Here is a 12,115-nt window from a genome sequence, read left to right as displayed (position 1 = left end):
CTCTAAAATATCCCCAATTGGCACTAGTTTTTAAAAAATTATCTACTATAGATCACCAATGAATTTACAGTCATCTCCATCAATTGTATCAGCTGATGTAACAGGCAACAAGTAGTAAGGTTTAATACAAAAGCATGAGAAAGCAAGCTTTTTTACAACTAACTAAGGTTCCTGAAGATTTGAAGAAAAGCTGTGTAAGACAATAATAAAATTGCACCTTCCCAATTGCTTCCTAGAGATTCCAAATGGAAACTCAGAGTGTCTGACATAGCCATATATTTTTAGCTACACACACTATTGGCAATTTCTGTCAGTTTTGCTTTGACATACGTGAAAAAGATGCAGCTGGCTAGAACAGAAGAGAACACACTATCCTATGCAGTTACTGACTTATTTCCTGGTTTTAGATGTACCTTTGATACATAAACATACAGGAAAAAAAAACCCCAAACATTAAAATGCCAAAGAGGATTTGTAATTTTTTTTTTCTATGCTATTTTAAATTTTATTTTCACTACCCTTCTTCCCCCAACAAAGTAGAACAGAGTGCTTACTCATGGCATTCAGAAACTTCAGATTCTTCAGGTGTAGGACTTCCTTCTGATTTTTTCCATCCAATGACATATTTACTGACTGCTCCTTGTCTGTGGTATGGTTTTGAAACCGACCCAGACATCTGTTGACTGCTATTCTGAGACACTATATAGACTTTGGAGGTATCTAGGGAGCCACTCTTTTTAGAGCAATGTGTTGATGGGCTTCCTGAGTGATGTGACCCACTGAAAAAGTGAAGAAAATGCACAAAAGTAGAAATTAAATCTGCAATACAACAACAAATAAACGCTTCAGCAATACTTCTTGATGTTAAGTTTTTCTCAAGGTTAAAATCAAGGAAGCAACATGGGCACAGTAATTTTCTACATACAAACTGCATATACATTAAAGCTTTTTGAGAAGAGAATTGTGATGGGTTTCTAGAACAAATAATGCATAGAATTCAACTTACAGAAATGCCACTGAAAACTGATATGAATCAAAATAAAAGAGTAAGTTCAAGAGATATATATTTAATTTGTGTGTGCAATTTAAAGTAAATATGTACAAGCACATGTACATCAAGAACTACATAGGGAATTACCCAAATATCTCTCTAATTATAAAACTTATGTGCTTTTCTATTTCACATTAATTTTGCCAGTTCATGCCAGATTAAGCTGTGTCTTTCACTCAGACACATTAATATTAAATTATCAACAAATTTAACAGAAGGAAATTTCAGCTCAACAAAACAGTTCTCTGGATAATTTTAACAGACCTTCTTATTATGAATAATAGCACTAGTAGACACTAACAAAACCTTTTAGTGAAGATTCTCAAAATTATTTAAAATAAACTAAACATTTCCTTGAAGAATAAATTTCTTCAGAGTAATTATACAAGACAAATTCATTCATGTCAAGCATATAAAGAAATGAAGATACAAGATGTTATTTGGTTATTTTCCTGTACTGATTGACATTGAAAACAGGAAAATCAGAGGGAAAGAAGAACAAACAATTTCCTTCCATCCTTTATAGAATAAAAACCTTAACACATAGACCAAAGCTTCAACTTCAAAGTCACCATAAAATGGGAACTGGGAGACAAAGGCAACCAGCTGTACAAGTGTACTTTCAAAGCTTGCTTTACAACAGATGTACCATGCACACATTTCATTAGTAGCAAAAAGAAGAGCTGAAAAACAATCAGAAATTCAATTCAACAAACAAAACCGTAAAGCATACATCACAATAATGTAAATTAGGGAGGATGGTACACGATGCAGTTTCACTATACGTAAAAATTGACCATTGCAATTTTTCTGATTTCCCTCAGCATTAATTCCAAGGTAATTTGTTGCACTGTACTAAAAAAACAAAAGCATGTGAAGTAAGTTCTAGGTGCAAATTTATCTTTTACTCAGGGATGTTTCCCAACTTTAAAAACGTAAGCAATGTGCACAAGGTCACATATAAAGCCTCCATCAGAGCTGGAAGGTGGTCTGTCTATGCTTTTCAGGCAGACTCATCAAAAATTGCCTGAAAATTGATCACATAGGCATTTGAACACAACAAAAATATCAAAATCAGTTAAGTGCACTTTCAAAGAAAGGTAAACAGAATAAAAAGAATGATAAATAGTTATCTCTATGTTAATCTATAATCATTAATCCCTAATTTGTAAGAAACACATACCTGGAATGAGAGGAGATTTCGCTTAGGTCTCCCATACTGCCTTCAGCTGTGTGACTGGTCGAAATAGCAGAGGCATAGCTATGAACAGCATAGATTTTAGCTGGATCATCATCTGGGCCAGGAGTTTCAGAAGACTCGGTCCACTGCTCAGTACGACAGTGTACTCCAGACCTGCTGCCAGCAAGGTGCAAAGGGGCCAGCAGAGGAGCCGGCATGCAGGGAGCTGTATCAATTCCACTGTCAGTAGAAGCCCCCTTTATGTATGTTAATCCAAGCAGCTCAGGGTCCATCAGATCTCCAGAACCAAAGTGTTTTTCATCACTGTTGCTGGATGTATTACTGGATAGGGTGTTGCTGCTTGAGTGGCTTGAACAGCTTTTGTCCCCAATCTTAACAATAAAACAAACCAAAAAAGACACCCCACAAGTTAAATAGTGAGAGATTTATTTTCATATAAATTACTGAATTTGTGCCATTCAAAAACCATTTTATTATTTTTTTTCACTATGCTATAATATAACTGCGAAGTATGAAAAGAGCCAATTATACCACCAGTTTCTGTGAAATGAATTGCACAGCTGGCTAGACACATTAAAGGTTGATGTCACTGCAAATAAAAAGGCTCTAGTTCCATCTTCTATCACAAATCTTAACATTAGACGTGAATTTTCTGATTATAGGACCTGCTTAACATCCATAAAATTGCATTTCTGAACAGTTAAATAAGCATTTTGTTACAGTTAGAAGCCTTGGTAATTATTTGTTTAAGCAAGCTCTACCGCAAATCTGAAAAACACCAAAGACTGAATTATTGTTGGCTTTTTCTCAGTGTAGGTGAAATATGCAGCTCATTGGATCAAATCCAATTGGATGTGTGGCTACTTAAATTGAAACCAATTGTGATGTATGTGTACCAGATGAAAGTAACTTAAGTCACAGGGCCCTAAACTATGCATGGCTATTGAAGTGGAATAATTATGTCAGGCATTTGTGTCAATAAAGTTGGGGGGTTTTGTAATTTATTTTTTTAAATAAATTTTATAGAGAGTTGGATTAACGTATGACAGAGTAGCCAGAATAAATGCAGATGGACTTCTACTTGGGCAGATGGACTTCTATTAGGTAGAATATAAGTGGGAAGGGTAACTAATTTTTTTATGAGATCTCTCTCTTACAGATGCTAAGAGATACTGTTGCTAACACATAAAAGCAGTTAGACAAGGCAGCCTTTCCAGAAATTAACAGGTCTCAAATTTTGAGAAAATCAGTTTAGAAAAAAAAGGAGGGGTCACATTTGCACTCATTCTAACCTTTACAAGATGGCTGTTGCCTTAAAAATGATGGAACAATTGATAAAAATACAATAAGCACTTTTTCCAGGGAGAGGGACGTTGGTATTGGTGCTCTTTAATACTGATTGTTACATATACCTATCCTAGCTTCCTGTCAATTTTGGCTTAAGGTAAAAGAACATATTTTTGTCTTCACGTGCATAATTCTACAGCATAATTCTGTTTATGACAATACATCCTTACCAAGAAGTATCAAGCTAGATTCTCATTAGTTATCAATGTATGTTAGATGGGAAACTGGCCTCGTATACTCACTAGTATAAATTTACAAAGAGCATACAGACTCCTAGCACGTATAGCAGGATCTTCCAGGTAACACACATTATCATTAGTGTATTTTCCATCACTAGGTTGTTGAGGATTTTGCCATTACTGAAGACAAGCCACTAAACTAGGTAGACTAGAAATCTGTTCAGCATTCCCAGCCTACAAACTACATTTTTATAGTGCTTATGATAATTACACTACATGGGTATTTCACACAAGATAAAAAGTGGTATGGTAAATATAATTTTATTCTCTTTTAAAGGATAATTAAATATGTCACAGATGAAACAAGCCAATATAAATGTAGCTGTAAATACACAGCTGAGTATAAACTATACTGGTTTTATCTCTTCAGTGCCCCAGACCCAAGCCCTCTAGGAATTCTGAGTCTATAAACACAGTTTAAGCATAATCAATTCAACCCACATGTAGGTGAGCATACTCTTTGCCTCCCAAAACATACAGTGGTCCTCATAAATTACTAAAATGTATTTTTAAGATGTATTTCTTTAAGTCCAGAGTGGGGGCTTTTTTGTTGTTGTTTTGTGGTTTAGTTTTTGCAGAGTTTTGAATGACATCCAAGTAAAAGACTTACATGTGAAAGCTTGTTTGGTGACTCCTTGCCACTGCCTTCTTTCTGTAAAGCTCGGTCTTTGTAGGAGCTCAGGACTTTGGTTGATGGTGTATGCCACTTGGTTTCTGCAATACATAATTGTGTTTTAATTTCTGAATGCTAAAAATATGAGTATACGTAGAAAGGAAAAAGGCACACGACTCAGCATCACGTTTCAAACCTGTACACTCTTTGGAATCACAGGCATGTATCTTCGTAGAATTTCCTAAGATCCAGCTTTTCAATTATAACTAAATGAAATTCAATCTGCTTTTCATCATTCATGAGGCTTTCTGAAGTTCAGGATGAGTTTGCTTCAAGTATTATCTAAATATCCCACATCATATTCTGTTAGACTGTCTGTAACAGTCCCTACTTTCACTATCATATTACATTGCTCTTTGTGTATCAAGCCTCTGCATCAGAAGGTGACTGCATTTCAACAGGCACTGCATTGCAAAGAACACTTATTTTTAAGATATAGTGGTTTTCATTACCAGAATGTCTAGTTCCTTCCAAAGTTTCCTCTCGTTCTCTGCCTCCTTCACACTCCAGTGAGCCTGAACCTTGGTGATGTTCATGGAGTAAAGGGGACTGGCATCTTTTAACATAAGCAGAAAATTAAGCTGTTAGGGTTTTTATCCTGCAAGACTAGTTACACGACGAACAATAACACTTTTTAATCTTAAAACCAAATACTTTGTGAGTGATTTTTTTAAACAATCATTCCCAAACATTTCTAAACTCTTCATGGAAATATTTACATGCAAATTTGTCAACAGCATACTGTTATATCTTAAGTGTGAATAGGCCAAAAAGACATGGAACTTCAAGAAGAAATGCATTCTTGGGGCTATATTCCCAAAAAGCTTTCGCAATGAAGAACCATGATAATATATGCTTTACAGTTTCATGAAAGTAACTCTGGTTAGGCATCACAGGTTTTCACACTCAGAACATGTAAGCTAGTACTAGATTCATTGTTTTGTTGCAAAAGCTAAAACATTTCACAAAGCAACACACTAAAACCTAGGTTGCTGTTAGAAATAACTGTGCTGGAAAAGTTTACACAAGATGCATTTTGATGTGTTTACTGTCAAAGGAAAAAAAAAAGCTACCGTTTAATTGAATTATTAGCATCTCTTTAGCTGCCAGTGATTTCACTGAGTTATCTGAGATTCCTCGAAGAGTCTCCAAGATATGGCATATATATCTGCTACATGGAATATCTTATCCACAATCAATCATGCCAAAGCATTAATAAGCTTCCAGACAAGAAGTCAATATTCACGTTTTTTTCTGAAAAGTAACTTCTGACAGCCACTTGGCAAATCTGGAATGCTTTTATATTACTCTATGTAGATACTATCATTGCTCAATTTTTTGTAACAGGAGTGTTTTTGGCAGCTGTATATATACAACAGTGTCATAAATTTAAAGTAGTTTAGAACAGATGTCTCACATAATAGTCTTATAACATGAGTTATACTGGGGTGGTCTTTTATATACAGACAGCTAACTTCTGAAACTTCAGCACCAAGGTATTAACAAGGGATTAAAGAAGTATCCATATACTGCAACAGCCTTTCAGGGAGACCTCTGAAATTGCTACGTTTTTGAGAAAAGATGCAAGGGAATGGATATCACTGAAACAAACATTTTGAAGACCACAAAGATATTTTTTTAATCAAACACCTTTCTACTGAAGCAAAAGGAGAAGGTATTATTATTATTTTATTCCAGTTCTGAGTTACTAGTTGATTTCTGGCCTATTTCTGGGAAAGTAAACCCAAGAAGCATTTGTAATTTACCTGAATTGTAAAGTAAAAATTTGGTCCTAAAGAATTAAATTGCATGACTTTAAAATTGTATTTCCATGCATGTTACATCAAAGATCAGTAAACCTGTACATCTTAAAAGACACTAACAGTGTTTGAAAATAAAACTATGATATAGAACATGCATATAAATTTTGCTAAAGAAAGAAGATGCATAGGAGCTATTGCAAGATTTACATAAAAATTTTAAAAAATCACCCATACCCGTCATATCCAACTTGCTGTCTCCAGTGGCTGCTCCCGCTGGGTCCTGGGTCACTGGACGAGGATTGGTTGCTCGGAGAACTTCTGTAATGTTTACTAGAGTCATTAACAATGCATTGAGGTATTTGTGGGGTTTCAGATTTGAAGTTGGCTGGGCTTCTTTTATCAAATACATTCATTTTTATGAATAATACAGATGCAGTATGAACACTTTGTTACATTTATTTTGGGCATTCAGAGTTTTATCTCAGTTTCATAACACTTAAACAAGAATTTTAAAGGTATAGTATTTACTCCATTACTAATAAAATACTTCCAACTGAATATATAAAAAAGGCACAAAAAGAAACAGACTAAGCGCAAAATCCCATTTTCCTTAGTTCTGGCTTTACTTCTGAACAAGTGGGATTACTCAGGAGTCAGAGCAGCTGGATTAGGTCTCTAAATTTACGTGTGGGAAGAACTCATGGTGGATCAGAAACAATTGTTAGTTCCTTGGTGCATAGTCCAATTTTCAACATAGTAAATTCAGAAGAGGTAAGGGCAATACTTTTTTTATTTTATTTTATTAATTCTTTTAAATGGAAAAGCAGTAAGAAAATGTTTCCATGAATGGTATTATTTTGTACCTACTATTTAAACTTTTGAGTCTCATGTTTAAACAATGTCTCTAAGCAGTTTTGTTGTATTTCCAGACAGTTGAAATTCAATGCTTAAATTTGGGTTTGATCACTGTCCTTTTCTTCACTTCTGTGCATATCATTCCATAACTACAATACAATTTCCTTTGGTGATATTATCTTGAATTTAATTCCCTGTATTTATCTTTTTTTCTTTTCTCTCCCTCTCTTTTTTATTTTTTTTTTTACATGTAGAAATGAATGTCTGTACTCAGAGGAACTGCTAAGAGGTAGTTTTGTGTTTATAAACTACACTTTCCCAAGGACTTGACCTTCAACTAGCAACTTTACAGTTCAGCTTGAAAATTTTGAAGACATTAGCTATTATATTTTGTCTAACAGCCAAATACATACACAATAAATAGATAGTGTAGTGCCTAATTTTTCAGCATGTTTGTCTCTGACAAGTATAGACAAGACTGAGCCTCTCGTAATCAAGTGAACTAGTCTATAGGCTACAGTTTAATTCAGTTCCATGGACTTGCTTCTTACCACTAAGAATTTTGCATTTCTTAATCAGCTTAAGTGAACCAGCATTAAGGAATAGGTAAGTTATGATCCCACGTGTTTCCAGCCTCCAGACTGATGTTTAGGACATTGTCCTCAAAACCAGGACACTGGTTTGTGCCATCCCAAGGTTGATGTATGTCTAGATCCCAAGCCTCCTATTTGATGGACAAGAGCAAAGCCTCTAGCCCACTAAACAAAGAGTGGCTACAAAAGGCAAACCACAGAAATTCGATCAATGAACGCCTCATGAAGCTCCTTCGTACAAAAGTTCCAGCTGACTATTCTCAGGAATGGATTCCAGACTCCAGGTGATAGGATGCACTAGCCTACAAGTGTGACTCAAGGACTAAAGTACACAGACACTTCTTGGTGCAATAACCAGAAGAGTGAGTATGATTGAAGCTTCACTCAGGCACATGCTATTAGCAGCTGTCACGGAATTAGGCATTTTATGAAAACAGGAGTAGAGCTCAAACTTATCCTTGTATTTCTTAGTGATTTCTAATTAGAGGAAACTCCTTGAACAACACAAAACCACTTGGACCACCTTCTCAAAGCACTTAAATTTAACTCAGGAACTGTATTAGGAGAATAAGAATCCAGCTCTCAGGTTTTAATTTCACTCCAGGGACTGGGCACCTAAATATTACATGGCACAGTAGTTAAATTGTTGCTGCTTAACTCTTCTACTATATCTAGCCCACATTTCTGTTGCTTCTTCCTCTTTTTGTCTCTAAAATCAACTGCTTTATTCCTGACTTCACTCAGCTTATTTTCTGAGCAGCTGTTAAACCTTCCCTGTTCTATCAACCTGCTTCTCCCTGCTTTCACTCTTCAATTTGCCTAAACCGATACTGAGTTTCTGACCCTCTAAAATCTCTCCATTATTTTCCTAGCCTGGGTATATATTTTCACCCTTAGAGGACTACTTATAGGCGCTAATCCACTTCAAACTCTTCTATTTTTAAGCCCATCTCTCTGCCAAATCATCAGCTATGCCTCTTCCCATGTGGAAAGACCTTGCCAATTAGGTACCTTTCTTTGAATGTTTCAAGACCTACATATCACAGTCCATCATTTTCCTCTCTTTTCATTATTTATCCTCTGCATCATGTCTTCCCCGGAACAGCACTTCAGCATTGCACATGTTTTGTTTAAGTGATACAGGAATTTCTTCATGATAAAAGATAGCCTCTGTCTTAGCAATTTTTCACATTCTTCACTGAGTGTAAGCAGAAGCACAACTTATGTTTGTAAAGCTTTTTTGAAAATGAGTAGCATGTCAGAAGGCTTTCCTTTCATTCTAAGAATAAGCATACAGTATGCTTAATTAGGCTTCATAAATCCTGAAGTATTTCTAGACATTTGATACATTGTCTCCTTATGCTAGATGTTAGCAAGAATTTCATTAACAAAACATCAGGAAAAGCTTAAGTTCTATAACGGTATATACACGCTTACAGAATTGCATCTCTCAGTTTTTAAGGAGGTGAGGAAGTGGATGGGGAGAAGAAGAATACTGGGAGTCTGCCTTCCCCAGACAACGATACAGACATTTTCACATATGTACTACTGTTACCGCTATACATTTCAATGTAAAAAGTCACTAATTCTTTTCTACTAAATAAGATAGGCAATGCAGCAAGAGTGGTATTTCATTATTTCACACAGATTTTTTTAAAGCTATTTAAGACTAGTGTTTAAGATTTCATATCAATTAGATATTTTCAACATGAAATAATTTCTTCCTTCAAAATTAGAATTACATAACGCCACGGAATAAGGGTATAAGTTTAAATGATTGTAAACAATAAAGGACAGAAAGTTCTGCTGAAGACATATAGTTCTCCTAAATAATTCAAAGGTCAAATGTATTTACAAATTTTTACCTTTAAAAGTAATTCTGTTTTCATCTTAATGAAGAATTATGATTAAATTAGAACAGAGTTAACATTTAAGGATACCATCTTATCATTTAAAAGGTGTTATATTCAAATTACATGCTCTGCTTTGTTTAATTAAAAGCAAAGCAAGGCATAAGGACTGGCAATGACTTGCAGAACCCTTTGAAACTACGCCAATAGCTTGGTAACAAGATTGAGTCATTAATTTTTAAAGGGATGAGTTCATTTTATTTACATTCATTATTTGTTTAAATAGGCTTCCAACGGGTGGGGGACAGGACATTATTTAGATCCAAAAGTCACAAGGCAGTTTCCCACTTCACCGATTTGGGACTAAAAGGAAAGATCAGCTGTCCTCAGCATTCAGATCCTCAGTACAGTCCACTTCCATCACAAAGTCACTTGTTTAAAGAAGACTGGCCCAGTGAACGCTCTTTAATACAACTTCAGAATTAAAATTACTGTCAAAACTCAACAAAGTAAGGTCTAAAAAATAAGATACCAAAGTTCTAGAAAGCAGAGATTTCTAAAGTAAGGCACATTAGGAAAATGACAGGCATTAACCAGAGAGTATATTACCTTGCACCATCTGGCAGTTTTCTATCAAAGGAAGTGCTGCGAGGAATGGCTGTCTGAGCCTGCTGGAGAAGCTGCTGGCACTGCAGTCTGTCAGATGTTCCTAGGATTGGAGAGGCACGAGAGAGAGGCTGCCCAGCGGGAGTCGGCACCCGATGCCAAGTGGTATTCCTTCTGAAAGGGGTTTTATACTCACATGGGGTGCCTTCACTGTCAAGTTTGTATTCCACCATGGGTATACGACAAAGTTCTGAACAACCCCTGTGGTGGGACAAATAAAAATGCTGATCAGCGTCGCTGGAGAGAATAAAGAAAGAAATCTTGTTTCACAGTCAGAATTATATACATGTTTTGATTCCAGGTGCCCAAAGGTGTTCATATAGCATTGTGCTTGAAACACTTCAAACATATCAGGCCAAGCAAGTAAGAAATGTTTCAAAACAAAGGAGTTGCTGTCATGTGCTCAAAGATCTTTGAACTGTCTCCTCACCCTTCAAAAACGAGAACATATTAATATTTTATAAATTAATCTGCAGCTTGAATTTTACATAACAAAAAATTTTAGAAACAAGGCATTCAGAAGTCATGAAACATCAAGTTCTCCTAAAACAGCTTTGGTTTGTTTAAAATTCAGAAATATGTTTTTTTAGTGGAGTTGAGAACTCTCCGTTAGAATCCCACCTTGTCTCTACTGAATGACAGAGCATGTAGATTACAATGCAAAATGATTAAGTGGCACTTAAATATTTTTCTCCGTGTTTTCAAAGTGTACTTTCTAATGTCTCTCTTCCCAGGGATCTCTAGGTTTGGAAGAGAATTAAGGAAGTAGAAAGAAGAGACAAAGCAGAAACAGTCTGGCTTACCACCTCTGCTTGAAGTGTACAATGTGGTTAAATACTGACAGTATTCCCAGACAGTGTAAACTCAGGTAAAAGTACTGACAGTATAAAAGTACTGACAGACTCAGACTGGACTTAATAATTAAAGGTTACTGTTTCAGAAATTGCTTAATAGCAGCTTCACATCTGCTTTAAATCAGCTCTTATTATCATTGTAGATATTTTATATTCTGAACATTCTGTTTCCATTAATTGTCTGATAGGTAGTGTGTACTAAATCAACATCTATAAAGAAAACACCCCAAATAACTCTAAAGCAATACATTAACGTTAAGTAGGAAATAGTGAAAATTTGCTCCTCTGTCTCAACTACAGTTCTGCTCCATTCCTTAAGCTGAGTCTTGATGGAGCTTTGCTTTTGTTGAAAACTCAATATTTACCATTTCCAACTAAACTAAAATCACCTAGAGAAAATAGAGTGTGTGTAAGGAGTTCACAGTCTTAATCCTGAAAACATCTTGGCACAAATGACTTAACATAAATGTGCAGTTCAAATAAATTGTATAAATTCTCACACATTAAATTACTGCGCCCTAAAGCTTCTGAATCAAACCCCCAAAGAATATTTTCATTATCAGTCTTCAGATAGACAGATTAAGAAAAAAAGAAATTAGAAAAATGCTATTATTCAAGGTTGTTGAAGAGAAGACACCTGAGCAACTGTAACAATTGCATTCTAGACATTCTGTATATGCCCAGTCTGATCCAGCCAAATGCTTGTCTGTTGAATTTTGTAGTATGAAACAGGCAAACTGTTCATCCTGTAGCATTGAATCAAAGAATACAGAGATGATCTAGCAACACTAATATTAGTTTAATGCACTGCATATTTTTTCATGTGGCCATATATACAGTTATCCATTGTTTGACTAGGAAGTTGAACAATTATGTAGGCTAAAATTTCAATCACCCTTCTACTAATTTCTTAGAATTTTTTAACTCCCTTCTTCATTCCTATAGGCTTTAGGCATTAGAAACAAGACAACCCTTCCCCAGTTTTTATTATTAAGATATCAATTTCACAGTTCATCTTGGTAA

The 12,115-nt window shown here is 35.4% G+C and overlaps 1 protein-coding gene across 3 annotated transcripts in view; it reads right to left on the bottom strand.

Annotated features, from left to right (window-relative positions):
* Positions 1 to 12,115, bottom strand: part of SIPA1L2 (signal induced proliferation associated 1 like 2) — a 129,746-nt gene that overhangs the window by 23,158 nt on the left and 94,473 nt on the right. For all 3 annotated transcript variants that reach the window (XM_032682931.1, XM_032682933.1, XM_032682934.1), the window contains exons 11-16: positions 10,182 to 10,439; positions 6,509 to 6,592; positions 4,964 to 5,067; positions 4,449 to 4,552; positions 2,235 to 2,623; positions 555 to 779 (exon numbers count right to left, since the gene is read on the bottom strand). In XM_032682931.1, the coding sequence (XP_032538822.1) occupies positions 555 to 779; positions 2,235 to 2,623; positions 4,449 to 4,552; positions 4,964 to 5,067; positions 6,509 to 6,592; positions 10,182 to 10,439 (1,164 nt within the window). The remainder of the gene's footprint in view (positions 1 to 554; positions 780 to 2,234; positions 2,624 to 4,448; positions 4,553 to 4,963; positions 5,068 to 6,508; positions 6,593 to 10,181; positions 10,440 to 12,115) is intronic.

Source organism: Chiroxiphia lanceolata, chromosome 3 (assembly GCF_009829145.1).
Source record: "Chiroxiphia lanceolata isolate bChiLan1 chromosome 3, bChiLan1.pri, whole genome shotgun sequence".
NCBI lineage: Eukaryota > Metazoa > Chordata > Aves > Passeriformes > Pipridae > Chiroxiphia > Chiroxiphia lanceolata.
This window is presented reverse-complemented; position numbering and strand designations above follow the sequence as displayed.